Here is an 18,400-nt window from a genome sequence, read left to right as displayed (position 1 = left end):
AAGCCCAATATACAACCAATTATTTGGCCCTTTAATATACTTTAAGGCAAATCCGTTCCTGCCAACAAAATGAAAATAAAATATCACCAGAGTAAAGAGGGAGAAACTTTCACCACCTACTCGCGCAGAGAGCACCCTGGTGGTGGGAAAATATACTTAATGGGCGTCGCTTCCAAACGCCCGAAGATCCCGAAATCTCTCGGCGAAAGGGTTTATACCGATAGAGCCACTTTGAACCAGGAGAGAAAATACAAAAACCAGAATTGCGCAAGGTACATGATAGTCGGGCTTCCGAATAGAAACGTACGTCGGCAGTAACCTGACAATAGGGGAAAAGGCGTCAGAGTGGGTAAACGCGATATCTTTCGTTTAAACCCGCTCCAAGTTATAGAATTTAAAACGCCTCGATTTCGATGTACAAGGCAGTCTGGGAATTAGGCGCGTATATAAATAAGAATTTTCCTCGCTTCCGATTAGTTCCGCGGGGTGGCGGTAGGGGGCGGCGCGCACCTGCATCGCGCGGCCATTTTTACCACGAAGCCAAAATACATTCGGATATAATAAAAAGAAATAATATTATATAAAACATAAGTAATTCCCGCGGCGATTTACGTTCAGGGACGACGTTTATCATAAAAATAAACGAAAAACAATATAAAAAGGAAACTAAAACAAGCCCTCCTATTGATGTTTTTCAAAGTAGAAATTCCAGCTTTTCTCCCTATATCGAGTGGAACAAGTTTCCACGTTAAATTTAAATGTTTTTATAAGTTATTGCAGTATTTAGAGGCCGCTTTTGTCTCTATAGAAGGGGTCGGGCTTGTAATATTTCACGCTCATAAATTTCAACGCCAGGCTGGATATGCAAAGCGCTCTTATCTTGCGTGATTTAGTAACGCTGTAAGCGCAAAATATTGCCTCCGCTGCAAACTGCGCTGGGTTTCTATTTACGTCAGTGGATCTGGGACGTTGGAATTATATCTCGCGAAATAGCTATAATAAACAATAAAAGTACAGTTTCGCCGGACTTCTAATTATTTTACCCAGATAAGATAAAACGTTTATTATAAGGATACTACGTCAGCGAGCTTAAACCGAGAAAAATGTCAGTCACCTTTGATCTTTCATACATACGGATCGTTTCGCGAGTCGATGTAAATTCGACGGTTTTACGGAAAAATGGGAATTTATCACGAAATGTAACAGCGTAAATGACTACCCTCTTCATTAGAAACGTTAAATTTATAATAAAAACCTTAAAGGCCGACTACATAGTTATTCGGTTTACTCTGTCTTGCATAGCACATGTGTCTTGCAGCGAGCCAACTTCCAGTGAAAGACAGAGTAAACCGAATAATTATGTAGTCAGCCTTTAATTTAACATTGTTGTATTTACTTCCAAATAACGGGATCAATTCAATTGATAGTTTTCCAATTCAATTTTGGCAAATTTTTGAAAGTTTTAATAGTGAAATATCAGGTATTAAATTGGTTTTTGCTGTGAATTGTGGGAATACAGGTTACACAGTGCTATGTTAAAATAGCCCCTTGTGGGGAGTAACAGTGTCATTGCGTGGCCCCTTGGATTAATAATAACGTAATAGCATGGCACCTTGGATTAATAATAACGTAATAGCATGGCACCTTGGATTAATAATAGCAGGGCACCTTGGGATTAATAATAGCGTAATAGCAGGGCACCTTGGGATTTATAATAGCGTAATAGCAGGGCACCTTGGGATTAATAATAGCGTAATAGCCGGGCACATTGGGATTAATAATAGCGTAATAGCCGGGCACCTTGGGATTAATAATAGCGTAATAGCCGGGCACCTTGGGATTAATAATAGCGTAATAGCCGGGCACCTTGGGATTAATAATAGCGTAATAGCCGGGCACCTTGGGATTAATAATAGCGTAATAGCCGGGCACCTTGGGATTAATAATAGCGTAATAGCCGGGCACCTTGGGATTAATAATAGCGTAATAGCCGGGCACCTTGGGATTAATAATAGCGTAATAGCCGGGCACCTTGGGATTAATAATAGCGTAATAGCCGGGCACCTTGGGATTAATAATAGCGTAATAGCCGGGCACCTTGGGATTAATAATAGCGTAATAGCCGGGCACCTTGGGATTAATAATAGCGTAATAGCCGGGCACCTTGGGATTAATAATAGCGTAATAGCCGGGCACCTTGGGATTAATAATAGCGTAATAGCCGGGCACCTTGGGATTAATAATAGCGTAATAGCCGGGCACCTTGGGATTAATAATAGCGTAATAGCCGGGCACCTTGGGATTAATAATAGCGTAATAGCCGGGCACCTTGGGATTAATAATAGCGTAATAGCCGGGCACCTTGGGATTAATAATAGCGTAATAGCCGGGCACCTTGGGATTAATAATAGCGTAATAGCCGGGCACCTTGGGATTAATAATAGCGTAATAGCCGGGCACCTTGGGATTAATAATAGCGTAATAGCCGGGCACCTTGGGATTAATAATAGCGTAATAGCCGGGCACCTTGGGATTAATAATAGCGTAATAGCCGGGCACCTTGGGATTAATAATAGCGTAATAGCCGGGCACCTTGGGATTAATAATAGCGTAATAGCCGGGCACCTTGGGATTAATAATAGCGTAATAGCCGGGCACCTTGGGATTAATAATAGCGTAATAGCCGGGCACCTTGGGATTAATAATAGCGTAATAGCCGGGCACCTTGGATTAATAATAGCCGGGCGCCTTGGATTAATAATAGCCGGGCGCCTTGGATTAATAATAGCCGGGCGCCTTGGATTAATAATAGCCGGGCGCCTTGGATTAACAATAGCAGGGCGCCTTGGATTAACAATAGCAGGGCGCCTTGGATTAACAATAGCAGGGCGCCTTGGATTAACAATAGCAGGGCGCCTTGGATTAACAATAGCAGGGCGCCTTGGATTAATAATAGCAGGGCGCCTTGGATTAACAATAGCAGGGCGCCTTGGATTAATAATAGCAGGGCGCCTTGGATTAATAATAGCAGGGCGCCTTGGATTAATAATAGCAGGGCACCTTGGATTAATAATAGCAGGGCACCTTGGATTAATAATAGCAGGGCACCTTGGATTAATAATAGCAGGGCACCTTGGATTAATAATAGCAGGGCACCTTGGATTAATAATAGCAGGGCACCTTGGATTAATAATAGCAGGGCACCTTGGATTAATAATAGCAGGGCACCTTGGATTAATAATAGCAGGGCACCTTGGATTAATAATAGCAGGGCACCTTGGATTAATAATAGCAGGGCACCTTGGATTAATAATAGCAGGGCACCTTGGATTAATAATAGCAGGGCACCTTGGATTAATAATAGCAGGGCACCTTGGATTAATAATAGCAGGGCACCTTGGATTAATAATAGCAGGGCACCTTGGATTAATAATAGCAGGGCACCTTGGATTAATAATAGCAGGGCACCTTGGATTAATAATAGCAGGGCACCTTGGATTAATAATAGCAGGGCACCTTGGATTAATAATAGCAGGGCACCTTGGATTAATAATAGCAGGGCACCTTGGATTAATAATAGCAGGGCACCTTGGATTAATAATAGCAGGGCACCTTGGATTAATAATAGCAGGGCACCTTGGATTAATAATAGCAGGGCACCTTGGATTAATAATAGCAGGGCACCTTGGATTAATAATAGCAGGGCACCTTGGATTAATAATAGCAGGGCACCTTGGATTAATAATAGCAGGGCACCTTGGATTAATAATAGCAGGGCACCTTGGATTAATAATAGCAGGGCACCTTGGATTAATAATAGCAGGGCACCTTGGATTAATCATAGCAGGGCACCTTGGATTAATCATAGCAGGGCACCTTGGATTAATCATAGCAGGGCACCTTGGATTAATCATAGCAGGGCACCTTGGATTAATCATAGCAGGGCACCTTGGATTAATCATAGCAGGGCACCTTGGATTAATCATAGCAGGGCACCTTGGATTAATAATAGCAGGGCACCTTGGATTAATAATAGCAGGGCACCTTGGATTAATAATAGCAGGGCACCTTGGATTAATAATAGCAGGGCACCTTGGATTAATAATAGCAGGGCACCTTGGATTAATAATAGCAGGGCACCTTGGATTAATAATAGCAGGGCACCTTGGATTAATAATAGCAGGGCACCTTGGATTAATAATAGCAGGGCACCTTGGATTAATAATAGCAGGGCACCTTGGATTAATAATAGCAGGGCACCTTGGATTAATAATAGCAGGGCACCTTGGATTAATAATAGCAGGGCACCTTGGATTAATAATAGCAGGGCACCTTGGATTAATAATAGCAGGGCACCTTGGATTAATAATAGCAGGGCACCTTGGATTAATAATAGCAGGGCACCTTGGATTAATAATAGCAGGGCACCTTGGATTAATAATAGCAGGGCACCTTGGATTAATAATAGCAGGGCACCTTGGATTAATAATAGCAGGGCACCTTGGATTAATAATAGCAGGGCACCTTGGATTAATAATAGCAGGGCACCTTGGATTAATAATAGCAGGGCACCTTGGATTAATAATAGCAGGGCACCTTGGATTAATAATAGCAGGGCACCTTGGATTAATAATAGCAGGGCACCTTGGATTAATAATAGCAGGGCACCTTGGATTAATAATAGCAGGGCACCTTGGATTAATAATAGCAGGGCACCTTGGATTAATAATAGCAGGGCACCTTGGATTAATAATAGCAGGGCACCTTGGATTAATAATAGCAGGGCACCTTGGATTAATAATAGCAGGGCGCCTTGGATTAATAATAGCAGGGCGCCTTGGATTAACAATAGCAGGGCGCCTTGGATTAACAATAGCAGGGCGCCTTGGATTAACAATAGCAGGGCGCCTTGGATTAACAATAGCAGGGCGCCTTGGATTAACAATAGCAGGGCGCCTTGGATTAACAATAGCAGGGCGCCTTGGATTAACAATAGCAGGGCGCCTTGGATTAACAATAGCAGGGCGCCTTGGATTAATAATAGCAGGGCGCCTTGGATTAACAATAGCAGGGCGCCTTGGATTAATAATAGCAGGGCGCCTTGGATTAATAATAGCAGGGCACCTTGGATTAATAATAGCAGGGCACCTTGGATTAATAATAGCAGGGCACCTTGGATTAATAATAGCAGGGCACCTTGGATTAATAATAGCAGGGCACCTTGGATTAATAATAGCAGGGCACCTTGGATTAATAATAGCAGGGCACCTTGGATTAATAATAGCGTAATAGCAGGGCGCCTTGGATTAGTAATAGCGTAATAGCGGGGCGCCTTGGATTAATAATAGCGTAATAGCGGGGCGCCTTGGATTAATAACAGTGCTTTACTCTAGTGTTATATATATGTAAAAATTATTAATCCAATATGGCACCACGGGTCAAAGGTACGAAAACATTTTAATCCCTATGAATACCCCTAAATTCGAGTGTGGAGTCATACCAGACGCGACAAACTGAATTTCCTATAGGGGGTTAAATAACAGGGGTTAATAGTCGACGCCTTAATGACAGTTTCGCCGCCATACACTTAGTCCACTCTATACGCGATATAATAGCAAAGAAGTATATTTTCTGGCGTGGGCTACCTAGTATAAAGCGATAGAATAATAATATTGAGATCGTAGGAGAGAATGACGGTAAAATAAATGAGAAACATTTAAAACGAAGGTGGCCACGTGCCGTGCCCCGGCGGCCGCTGTCTCTCTCTCTCTCTCTCGAACACCTTCAATATTCCGCAATCATCCGCCGTGATGTCCGCCACGAATTGTCGCCGACAGGTATATATATTCTCGCGAATACGAGTTGAGAGGGTATATTTTCTAGTTCCGTTACGAGCGTCGCCTTTTAACGCGCTGCCTGCCAAAGCGGAAACGCCCTGATCAAGGTCCGGCTTCCGGTCACACGACAAAACCCGCGACGGCGTCGGGACAGGGACTCGTGTCCGGCTCGTTCCCGATTGAGACCCGACACGCAAACCCGGAATCTCTCTCTTTTATTGTCGCGCGCTCATTGTATTCCCGCGACACCGAGCGCGATTTATTTGGTGGTTTCATTCACTAATGTATTCTATTCCCCAATACACAATCGCCCACCCACTCCACCCCCAAATTTCGTGAAATTCACACGAGCAAACCGTAGTAATAATCAGCCGTAATTATACTAGTCATCGTAATCGGGAGGGAAAAGCTATTACGGATACGATATAAACAGGACGCAAAAGGGTAATATTAATCTATATACGTATTAGGTTCTTGTTTGGGACAATTAATTGGCGTAATTCGAAATCAACCCATAATTGGTTTTGGTATAGTTATAGTCAAACAATTAGTAATAACGCGTGTGATCCAATAAAGACAGTCACATTGGGCCAGGCCGGAACTAAAAATGGTAAAGTTATAAGACAAGGGCATCCCACCTATCCGAAAAGTTTAATCAAATCCTTACTCTTAGAAGGAGAGTTAAAGAGTAATTAAATTTAAATAACGAGAACGATTTTAAGAACTGGAAACATTTTATTTTATTTTTTAAACAGTATGTTTAAGTTCTTGATAAATTAGTATTTATAAAATTAAATAAATTTTAACTTCCAACATCATAATTTTTCTAATTTTAAATTTTCTAATGAAAATATAAGTAAGTTTAGGAATTAGGGCTTCATAAATATTTTACGCGGCTGAAACTCCCCCTAATACAGGGTTCGTACCAAATTTCCGTAATTAAATTCCCTGACATTTCCAGATTTTCCCTGGCAACTTTTGTAGAATAAATGAATATTTTGAGGTAAAATCTTGAAAAATATTGATTACGTATATTTAATACATCTTTAAAAAATTATTTTTCTGATTTTTTTGGGGGCATTTTAAAATTCCCTTACAATTCTAGGTCGTGTACGAAACCTGTAATACCCCTTAGATACGCCACTGTACAGTCCAGAATTATTTGACACCCAACTTATTGTAAGTCTTAGACGATAAAATATTTTAAATTGAATTTAAAAAATATTGCACTTTTCTTAACCTCTAAAATATTAGTGTAAAAGAATAACTGAGGCTTATTTTGGGTGAACGTATTCCCCCTTCGTAAAGACGACTATAATCTCATCCCAGCGCGCATCGCCGAGAAAAGATCAAAGCCGAGTGTAAATATTTTCCAAATAACCTCCGTTAACAAACAATCCTTTTTTCTCTAAGACCGCTCTCATCAATTCATCACAATCGAACGCGGCGGAAAAAAGAACCGATAAAAAAATCGAAGCAGCAATAGAAACGTTAAAGTCAAACAAGGACCGATTGTAGCCGTATTTTACACTCTCAAAATAAAGAAAGATTTCGAGCTTTAAGTCGAGCTTCCGGAAGCCGAAGCCGATCGAACGGCGGCACGGGTTCCGTCTATTCCCGCATCGGCTCTCTCCTAAAAGCGCTCTTCCCACGTAGTATTCCCTTCTGTTCGCCGAACTGTCGTTGAATACTAAATTAGTGTATATCTCTCTAAGGGTAGGGTGGGGTGGCTTTGCGAGAGGAACCCTTGGCGAGGCGCGTAAGTGTATTTCTGGGTAACTCCTTTCTTTTTACAGAAAGTGGCAATATTTATTTATATTGCCATTTAACCGAATTCGATTTGGTAAACAAGATTTACTTAAAGTTACAAGAGCCGCCTTGAATACCAAATTCGAACCGATCGCTCGAAGTACACGGACTATATATATATATATATATATATATATATATTGAAACCTCTGTTTGGTAATAGACTGGGTTTACTTAGTGGCCTGTATACGCCAGGCTGATTGGCTCTTAGTTTGCCTATGCGCGAATAGCGTTATAAATAAGCTCTTAAATATCTCGGTATCAATTTACTTTAAAACGCGTTACGTCAATTGGAGACGGTCTAAATTTAGGCCTAAAATAGATCTACCGCGCAACGTCAACCACCAAAGATCGCAACGAAATCCAACATTTATATAACTTAAAAGGCACTCACGGTAATTGGACGACGACTGTTAAAAATATATCCAGAACATCCGAATATAATTGATATTTTGCTCTATGGTCCGCGATAATGAACTTGTAACCGTACCGTATGATAGTTAAATTCTTTTATTTCGCCGTTTCCGCAATCTGAAATATAAAGAGCCTTTAGTAAATTCGATATAATGGTTATATAAGCAATTAAAATATTTACTTTTTTCGTTGAAATAGTTGATAATTTAGTAACCGATTGATATCGGCGATGTTAAGCGGTTGACTGGGGGATATTTTTATTATGTTTGGATAGGGTCTCATAATTACCAAGCTAGTAGAATGAAGCCGCAGTATCGGCTGGGCTGCAATGAAAATATTTGCTAAGATTTTATTTGCTAACGGTTTAAAAATGTACACGAACAAATATTTAGAAAGACCTCGAGCCAGTTTGAATACGTTAGATTTGAGACGAGTGAAATGGAAATCACGTATCTATACCAATATGTATAAAGCGCGCGCTGCTTTGTCTATTAACACGCGCCGTTGAACAGCCCAAACAAAGTTAACGGACATTTAAACACCTCCGGAGAAATTCAAGAAACGCTCTTTAGCGACATTTACTGAACGGGAATTTACTCATTTAAATACAAGTAAATTAAATTTAAATTGAACGGGTAAGACTATATTTTGAAAGCTAGATTGCGCCCTGTCAAGCTATAAGCAAATTAAATTAATATTAAGATAATATTTATGTTGCTCTCATTTAAATTAAGTGTTATTTTTTTTACTTTTTAAATGAATTATACTAGTCTTTATTTAAAACTATTTCACGAGCAAATTGATCTTAGCTTTGTGTTTAAACCAAGGATGCCCATACTTTGACAACTTGGTTTGGTCAAAGCTGTATATTTTAGCCAAGATATATCAATTGTAGGCCTATAATAATGATTAAAATAAAACTTAATATTTCTTACAATACACATTTTCTTTTTATTTCTTAAACAATATAGTTGTGTACATATCACTTTATTTGCGTAATACATTGGTTAAGCCAATTTCTTTGGCTTAATTTTAATTAAGATTAAAATCAGGCCCGATATACCATTTCGTTTGTACAATACGCGCGATTTCTAAATTAAAGATCTTTGACGTAAAAAGAAAAGAATACTAATACAGGTGTGTATAAACGCAAAATAGGTTATTTTTTAATTTAAAAAATGCGTGGAATATAAGTAATATCATAAGTCTATCATAGCTAAGTATGACTGGCTTATGGTAATATAGAAAATACGAAATAAGAATTTTTTTCCTAAACTGCGATTAGCTTATATAGCGATATTTTTCATACATATTGTTCGATATGGCCATAAATTTCATTTTTAAAATAAATCAAAATGAGGCGTTATTTTTTTTTAACCGAATCCCAGAGATTATATTTACGCGAATATATAGTTCATTTTTCCCGCGAAATTAAACTCAGCACCATTTTAGAAGAACCGCGAATTGGTTCGACTAATGTTTTTAAATTTAATTTTATAAGACATTAATGGTACCGGAGTTTATTTACGTTTATGTACATTTACACATTTTTTTTTCGTCTTGAATTTAAACCCCCCATTTTCAGACTGTACAACATTTTATAAATGCGACACAATAATTTTTCTATATTTATACGAAGTCCCATTTTGTCGTATACACACAAACATTTTTCTCGCGAAGTTTCCAATGAGCCTTATAATATTTCGTTTTCAAAATAATTGTTTTAAAGCGAAATGGTTAATTATTGTTTTAAGAGTTTTTGTTAACCGAATTTAAATTAAACGCTTCGCACTTAAAAGAAACGAAAAATATTTTCTTTGTTCAATATCAATTACTTTAGATCATATTGGCCGTAAAAGTGGCTTAATACTAAATGATAAGAAAATAAATATATGTAAGATATATTATATTTAGGTGGGGAATTTTCTTAAATATAAATATACATTCGCTATTTTCGTACCGTCATTGTTTATATTAAATGGGTTTTACGAATTATAGCGAAAAATGAATACTTTTTATAAAGGCCTATTTTTTTTAATTTGAATATGTATATAATATATACACTTAGAAGTTCGAGATAGTTAGACGCGCCCGGCTCTCTAAGGCGATCTTCGACGACACCGCGGTCTCTAAAGGGTAAGGCGTGGGATGGTGGGGACACTATTATAGTCCGGGAGTGCTGACGGAAACTGGAACTCCGGTCGGACTGGAGGCCGAAGTGTGCACCGAGTAGATCGACGCGGCGCCACCGTAGTAATCGTTCCCGTTGGACGTTCCGGGAGTGTTCGATTGGTTCCCGGGCGTCCCGACGTCGGTGTCCGCGGGAGAGGAACTGGGGTGCAGGGGCGACAAGGAGGGCGTGAAGGTGGGCGAGTTGCCCTGTCCGCCGTAGCCCGATTGCGAGTTCCCCGAGCTGCCGAGATCGGCCGAGTAGGCTTGCAGCAGTTTCATTTCGCTCTTGTGCTCCGAGGCACTGGCCGCCGCGATGATGCTGTTGATGGAGAACGGGTGGTTCGAGGCGTTGTAATGAGGGTCCGACTTCAAGTGGTGGTGGCCCAGAGACTGCAGCATCGTCGGGTGGATTCCCAGAGGTAAAGCCGAACTGAGAGAACCCGGCGATTGATGTCCGAGTTGGTGAGAGTTCAGATGCTGGTAATTGTGCTGTTGCTGCTGAGTGTGGTGCAAGGGTAGCGAACCGTTACCCGAGTGTTGCATGACGTGCTGGTGTTGTTGCAAGAGTCCCTGTTGGCTCTGAAGGTGGCCGTTGTCCGAGCCGAGATTGCGAGCGTGCTGAAGACCCGACAGGGCGTCCAGGTGGTTGTTGTGGTTGGTCAAGGGCGAAGGGCACTCCGATTCCGACTTGCAGGTCGCCAATGAGCCGCCGCCACTCGTCGAGTTGAGAGCGGACATGTGTTGCATGTGCTGGTTGCCGTGTTGAGAGTGTTGCTGCTGCTGATGGTGCAACGTCTGCTGGATGGGATGTTGATTTCCGTAGTGAGATTGGTGCAGTCCTTGCACGACGTGGTGTTCCTGTTGCAGCTGGTGGTGCGCGAAAGGATTCGAGTGAAGGACGTGACTGTGCAAGGCCGAATGGTGGTGGCTCCCGTACGGCTGCAGAGACGTCATGTCGCCGGCTCCGCTGCCAGACATCAACTGGTGATTGTGCTGACTTTGGTGAAGATGAGATTGATGGGGAAGTTGACCCAGAGGAGTCGACCTCGAAGAATTCATCGAGAGGTGGCCGTTATTCTGGTGACCTCCTGAAACGTCGTAATCACCCTCGCATTAATAAACAGTAACAATATCGCGGATAGACGCGTCAAGTATAGGACTCTCTTCAAATATATACTCGAAAACTCAAAAGGATAAAACAAACAGAAATTAAGTGTATATAAATAAAAAATCTTTGAATTTGACTCGAGCCGTTTAAGTTTATTTACCAGTCGACGCCTATATAAACCATATCTATAAGAGCTACAACTTTATCATCAAACGAGATAAAAAAAAAACTACGGTTTTGGCCAAATCTCGCGTTATCTATCGCGCGAACTTCTTAAAACGTTCATTTTAAGAGCCCCAAAAACACACGGCCTCTGAACGAATGGTTACGATTTACGAAAATATAAATGAATATTACCTTGATGATTTTGTTGATGCGGCGATCCCAGATCGGAATTCCCCTGGTGATTGTTGTTCTTGGAGCTCTTGGACGACCTTTCCTTGTGTCCGTGGTGTCCGTGGTCGCCCTTGCTGGACTGTCGGACGATCTCCTTCTTGTCGCACTTGAACCTCTTCTGCCTCCGGAGGTAGCAGCCGTTCTCGAACATGTTGCCAGAGTCGGGGTGCAGCGTCCAAAAGGATCCCTTGCCGGGCTTGTCCGGCGTCCGAGGAACTTTGACGAAGCAGTCGTTGAACGACAGACTGTGCCGGATCGAGTTCTGCCATCGTTGCTGGTTTTGTCTGCTTCACAAAAATAACACAAAAAACGGTCGTTCTTAATTAACGGAACCTTAAATGGCGTTTTCGAAGATTTTGTTTACTATATACCGCTTCTTTTGGTTTTTGGGTTTCTATTTGGTTTTCAAACGTCTAAAGTCGAACAAGTGCATGCGTACAAAAGTGAAACGAGTGCGGGAGTTCGAAAATATAAGGTCCACCGGAAATGAAAAAATTGTTTAAAAATGTTCACGTTCCAAACTCTGACCCTTCCCAAAAAAAAAAGGGTTTTACAATAAGAATATGTCGCGTGCAATAGAGTAATATCGGCGTGACGTATGTCCACGTCACCCATGCTTTTCCCTATAGATTAAAAAACTGTCCTACTACTCTATAAGATGAAACTAAAAATATTTATGTTCCTATTTGAAGACCAATTTCGGTACTATACGTCGAAACGTATCAAATTACACCTACATAATTATGGATATAAAATATAGACCTTTCAATATTTTATATCTTTTAATGATAGAAAAATGTAGCCTAAAAATCGTTTTCAAAATATATAAATATTAATATATAAATAATATTTTCGTCTTAGATTTTATTAAGTTAACCCCACTGATAAACCTTGTTAATTTAAACAAAAATAGGGCTGGTTTTAAGCTATCCCATATTTACCCCAACATATTGCTTGTTTTAAGCTATCGCATGTTTACCCCAACATAGGGCTCGTTTTAAGCTATCCCATGTTTACCCCAACATATTGCTTGTTTTAAGCTATCGCATGTTTACCCCAACATAGGGCTCGTTTTAAGCTATCCCATGTTTATCCCAACAAAGGGGTGGTTTTAAGCTATCGCATGTTTACCCCAACATAGGGCTCGTTTTAAGCTATCCCATGTTTATCCCAACAAAGGGGTGGTTTTAAGCTATCCCATGTTTATCCCAACAAAGGGGTGGTTTTAAGCTATCCCATGTTTATCCCAACAAAGGGGTGGTTTTAAGCTATCCCATGTTTATCCCAACAAAGGGGTGGTTTTAAGCTATCCCATATTTACCCCAACATATTTCTTGTTTTAAGCTATCCCATATTTACCCCAATATAGGGCTGGTTTTAAGCTATCCCATATTTACCACCAACATATTTCTTGTTTTAAGCTATCCCATATTTACCCCCAACATAGGGCTGGTTTTAAGCTATCCCATATTTACCCCCAACATAGGGCTGGTTTTAAGCTATCCCATATTTACCCCCAACATAGGGCTGGTTTTAAGCTATCCCATATTTACCCCCAACATAGGGCTGGTTTTAAGCTATCCCATATTTACCCCCAACATAGGGCTGGTTTTAAGCTATCCCATATTTACCCCCAACATAGGGCTGGTTTTAAGCTATCCCATATTTACCCCCAACATAGGGCTGGTTTTAAGCTATCCCATATTTACCCCCAACATAGGGCTGGTTTTAAGCTATCCCATATTTACCCCCAACATAGGGCTGGTTTTAAGCTATCCCATATTTACCCCCAACATAGGGCTGGTTTTAAGCTATCCCATATTTACCCCCAACATAGGGCTGGTTTTAAGCTATCCCATATTTACCCCCAACATAGGGCTGGTTTTAAGCTATCCCATATTTACCCCCAACATAGGGCTGGTTTTAAGCTATCCCATATTTACCCCCAACATAGGGCTGGTTTTAAGCTATCCCATATTTACCCCCAACATAGGGCTGGTTTTAAGCTATCCCATATTTACCCCCAACATAGGGCTGGTTTTAAGCTATCCCATATTTACCCCCAACATAGGGCTGGTTTTAAGCTATCCCATATTTACCCCCAACATAGGGCTGGTTTTTAAGCTATCCCATATTTACCCCCAACATAGGGCTGGTTTCGAGCTATCCCATATTTACCCCCAACATAGGGCTGGTTTCGAGCTATCCCATACTTACCCCCAACATAGGGCTGGTTTCGAGCTATCCCATATTTACCCCCAACATAGGGCTGGTTTCGAGCTATCCCATATTTACCCCCAACATAGGGCTGGTTTCGAGCTATCCCATATTTACCCCCAACATAGGGCTGGTTTCAAGCTATCCCATATTTACCCCCAACATAGGGCTGGTTTCAAGCTATCCCATATTTACCCCCAACATAGGGCTGGTTTCAAGCTATCCCATATTTACCCAACTATAGGGCTGGGCTCAAGATATCCAATATTTACCATAAAATTAAGGCATTATTTTAAGCTATCCAATATTTACCTAAATTTAAGGCCGTATTCACAGCTATCCAATATTTACCCCTAAAATTAAGGCATTATTTTAAGCTATCCAATATTTATCCCTAATATTAAGGCATTATTTTAAGCTATCCAATATTTACCTAAATTTAAGGCCGTATTTACAGCTATCAAATATTTACCTAAAATTAGGGTCTTATATACAATTAAATACAATACGGTTATCTGTTGAGCATCTATTTGAAGTATCGGGACCATAAGCCGTGTTCGGCAAATAATTGTGGTCAGGCAACGCGTTATCAGTTGACTCGCGAACGAAGAGTGCAAACGTGCAAATATTTATATAATGGCAAAAGTAAAAAGACCATACGAGAATTTATCAATATTGCCTTACTGAACTTGCCTATAATAAGGGAACAAATCCATGATGAACTGGTAGATCTCCGAGAGAGTGAGCATCTTGCTGTGGCTATTCTGAATGGCCATCGTGATCAGGCTGATGTACGAGTAGGGAGGCTTGGCGTGCGTGTAGCTGCGACGGTAGGTCTTGTCGGCGCGGGCTCGTTGCAGGGCGGCGGCGGCCGCGGCTTGAGCCGCCGAGCCGCCGTCGGGCGAGACGACCCCGGATCCTCCGTTGGATCCCAGTCCCTGATGCTGCCCGAAATCCCGGCCGTGATGCAAATTGGAGATGGCGCACGGAGAGGCGTTGATGCCGTTAAGCAGGGTGTTGGTGGCGGCGCTGCCGTGATGCAGCGAGGGCGACATGCAGGAAGCCGCCGTCGGAGCCATCATGCCGGAGGCGAACCCTTGGCCCGCCGTTCCGCCGTAATTCATGGCTGAGACGTAGCCGGCTTGGACGGCTGCGGCGACGGCGGCGGCGTTGACGGGTTGCATACACGAAGAGGAGACGCCGGAAATGGGATCGCAGCCCGGATAGCCTTTCGTTAACATATGAACAAATAAAACGTCCGTTTAAAAACCGACTAGCTTCTTATTCGCCACGCGACAGAGTTCGTCAAACAAAGCGATAGAAACGCGCTTGCCAATATCGCCCTGAGAGTTATTGTCTATAAACTAAATCAGTTTGCGGAGCAAATATTTCTTCTCGTTGTTGACAATGGACGATTGGCAGACAGTATGATTTCTTGGTCTCGTTAGCTCGCCTTTTGAACCCTTTCCTTGGCCGGTTGGCGCGGTATTAGTCGTCCTTTTGACCCTAACTATCGGACTGATTAAGAACGGTAAATTTCCTATTTTCGATAGGTTTTCCCTCTAGTTTGAGTCCGTCGAAGGCGCGGAATTCTCCAAAACACATACTTATTCCAAAATGTTTGATGAAGACTCCCTTATCTTTTACGTCGCTAGATCCTTCGACGATAAGACAAAATACGCTCGGAACCTCAGCCGCCTCGGAGCGTCGACTTGATTGAATCACTTTTTGGAAAATTCGCGAATTTAATTTTCTTCGAAACGCGATATTCTTAATTTCGGTAAAAAACGACGCGAAACTTCGGCGGATATCGTGGCATTTTTTAACATTGTCGATAAGGAACGCGGGGGTCGTTTGGACGCGATTGTTTTTTTAGTTTCTTCTCTTCCGGATATTAAATCAGAGTTGGTCAATAATTTCGTTCGTCGTAAAAATGTAAAAGGGAAACTACAACGTCAAATTGGTTTGTTGTCTCGCCGGAGAGAGAGAATGAGTGTAGTTTTCCGGGGACACAGAGGGCACTGTTGTTATTTGGTCAACAGGAGAGACTTAGTCTCCGCGGGTGAATATTGGCGAAACTTAAGGCGCGGAGGCCGGAGTGGGTTACTTTAGTAAACAACGTAAAAGGGCGGGCTTGAAATAGTCGACGCGGGTCCCGACGAGGTGACTCCTCAGCGGCGGGGGGGTCGAGGGGGCGAAACAAAGGGCGTCTTTGCGGTGTCCCTTCTCTCTCCGCGCGTCTGTCCCTATATGCCGCGTGTCAACAAATTGCTGCCTCTTTTAACTCAGTCACTATTTCCCGGGTAAACAATTGGAACTTTTTATCTATTTGCCGTGGCGCGCTAGTTGGAAAGGTTAGTCGGGTCGGTTCCGTCTGCGTGTCCACGCGTCTCCCCGCTCGGGTCTGTGTGTCCTCGACAAACTAGGCGATGAGCACCCGCTATCACTAGAACCGAGTCAGACTCGCGAAGTACACCTTGACAGAAATCGTGTCCGAAAAAGTGTCCCGTTGGTGGCTAGCGCGGCTGACCAATTCCAGTTAACCGTCCCATCAACTGGATGAATTCGACCGGTCAATTAACGATCTAGAAGAATCGGAGACGGGGGGAGGCCACTTTTAAAAAAAGGGAGCTAAATTAGGCCCCCGAAACGTTTTCTTTTTTCGTCGACATCTACTCTGTGGACAATTTCTTTCCTAGTCGTTTTTTCCCCCACTTGACGGCTAAGCCTCGGCCTCGGTATAAGAGCGGGGACTCGGAGACGCGGCCTCTGCCGTGGACCACGTCGTCAGATGCCGGCTGAATCGCGTTCGTACCGTCGAGGGCTTAACCGGGGGCCGTAGTTTTAGTAAGAACCCGGCTCTACGAGTGGAGACTTGAAGTGTATGCCAGACTCTGGCTAAAGTAAATATCCGATTTTTAGCCAGTTTACCCCTCCCCATATAGAACGCCGCGTTAGCCGACATATATAAAGTTTCGGTACTATTATATCCGTTATATTTCGGTACCCGTCGTAAAGGCGAGCCTGTTGGGAGGGGGGGTCCCCGCTTCCCTCAAGAAAACGGCGGGGGGGAGGCAAAATGGGCTGGAACTGGGGATCTTTCTACGTTTTAGGGTTACTACGTTCGGTCCCTGTTAAAACGTACCCCTGGTAAACGGTGTATTCCACCACCGGCGTAACGAGGGGGGTCGGAAATAGTCCCCGCCCATTTGGGAACGTTGGCACGGCCTCCTACCGGTAGTTACGGGCGGTCTTGTTTCGTTTCCTCCGTCGCCATGGCAACGCGATCGGGCAAAAGTTTCATTTTATTGCGTCCCCCTTCACCCCCCCCTCGCCTGGCTCGCGCGGATTTCTATATCGAATATAGCGCGGCTAGGGATGCGTGACGTCATCCTCTCCTCCAATGATCGTTTCGGATTGTAGACGTATCGGCCACCTACCACGGCTACCTCCCCCCGTTCTCCCTCCTTCCAAGACGCTTAAATCCATGACCCCGCAATTTCACCCATTACCTACACTTTTATTACACGCCAAAGAGTCGTTTCTTTCCATTTTTATAGGCCTATTCCGTTACAGGAACGAAACCTTGACAATAATTAAAATGTATTTTTGGTATTTCTCCTCCGAATACGGTAATGGTTTCCATAGTTTCCACGTAAACTTAGAAACTGCTCTAGTAAATAATTCTGGCATCGTTACAAATGAATAATATATATTCTAATTTTTATTATTATTTTTATTGTAATAATTATAATAACATATAAGGATAAAAAATCTGGTGTAAATATTTTCCATACATTTCAAATAAGCTCTATTTTTTCGAGAAAAACATGAAGAGTATGAGTCATGACTCATAAACAGGTGTAAGACCCATCACCTCATGACTCATACGATAAGAGTTTAAAAAGGTCAATTATCATTGTTGCACTTATCAGGGACTATTCTTTGAAAGATGTCAGAGTCTTGAAGACTGACTCATTAGACTTAAATTCAAAAAGGTATTTTTCCACTCAAATTATAAAATTAAGCTATTTTAAGTGAACATACCAGTTCGTTTTAGGGTATAAAATGGAAGTAAATTAACCTGCTAGACTCAAACATGTAGAGGTAAAACTCTAATTTAAAGATCGCAAAATTTCATAATATAAAAAATTCACTTTTATTTCGAATTATTTAACAACAATTAAATTAAAATCTTTGGAAAAGAAAGTAATTTTTATAGCATCATTATTGGGGGAAAGTAATTTTTATAGCATCGTTATTGGGAAATGTAACTTTTATAGCATCGTTATTGGGAAAAAGTAATTTTTATATCATCATTATCGGGAAAAACATTATACCACCGTTATTGGGAAAAAAATTATTACCATCATTATTGGGTGAAAAATAATTTTTATACCATCATTATAGGGAAAAATGATTCTTATAGTATCATTTTTGGGGAAAA

The 18,400-nt window shown here is 41.8% G+C and overlaps 1 protein-coding gene and 1 long non-coding RNA gene across 4 annotated transcripts in view; both read right to left on the bottom strand.

Moving 5' to 3' along the window:
* LOC149935949 (uncharacterized) overlaps window positions 1-8,110 on the bottom strand; it is a 43,915-nt gene extending 35,805 nt beyond the window's left edge. Inside the window, exon 1 of the long non-coding RNA XR_016472348.1 lies at window positions 8,041-8,110. This is a non-coding gene — a long non-coding RNA (uncharacterized LOC149935949). The remainder of the gene's footprint in view (window positions 1-8,040) is intronic.
* A 1,880-nt stretch (window positions 8,111-9,990) lies between these two features.
* Window positions 9,991-16,810, bottom strand: LOC149935948 (uncharacterized). Of its 3 annotated transcripts, none has more exons than XM_090154925.1 (3): window positions 14,638-16,810; window positions 11,698-12,023; window positions 9,991-11,320 (listed from the first exon to the last, which is right to left on the bottom strand). In XM_090154925.1, exons 1-3 carry the CDS (start codon window positions 15,192-15,194, stop codon window positions 10,224-10,226), a joined length of 1,980 nt encoding a protein of 659 aa, XP_090011051.1. In that variant the 5' UTR covers window positions 15,195-16,810; the 3' UTR covers window positions 9,991-10,223. The 3 variants fall into 3 exon arrangements, with proteins under 3 accessions (XP_090011051.1, XP_090011052.1, XP_090011053.1); XM_090154926.1 differs by having other exon boundaries at window positions 14,647-16,809; XM_090154927.1 differs by having other exon boundaries at window positions 11,698-12,020; window positions 14,647-16,657.
* Window positions 16,811-18,400: the final 1,590 nt, after the last annotated feature.

Source organism: Leiobunum rupestre, chromosome 7 (assembly GCF_980474605.1).
Source record: "Leiobunum rupestre chromosome 7, qqLeiRupe1.1.hap1, whole genome shotgun sequence".
Classification (NCBI taxonomy): domain Eukaryota; kingdom Metazoa; phylum Arthropoda; class Arachnida; order Opiliones; family Sclerosomatidae; genus Leiobunum; species Leiobunum rupestre.
The sequence above is the reverse complement of the archived record's forward strand: the minus strand, read 5'-3'. Positions and strand labels throughout refer to the sequence as shown.

Coding starts and splice junctions, on each gene's coding strand:
- LOC149935948 (XM_090154925.1), bottom strand. CDS start 15,194: ATGTTAACGAAAGGCTATCCGGGCTGCGATCCCATTTCCGGCGTCTCC. Junction 12,024..14,637: donor CCTTATTATAGGCAAGTTCA/GTAAGGCAATAT, acceptor ATTTTTGTGAAG/CAGACAAAACCAGCAACGAT. Junction 11,321..11,697: donor GCATCAACAAAATCATCAAG/GTAATATTCATT, acceptor ACGACGTTTCAG/GAGGTCACCAGAATAACGGC.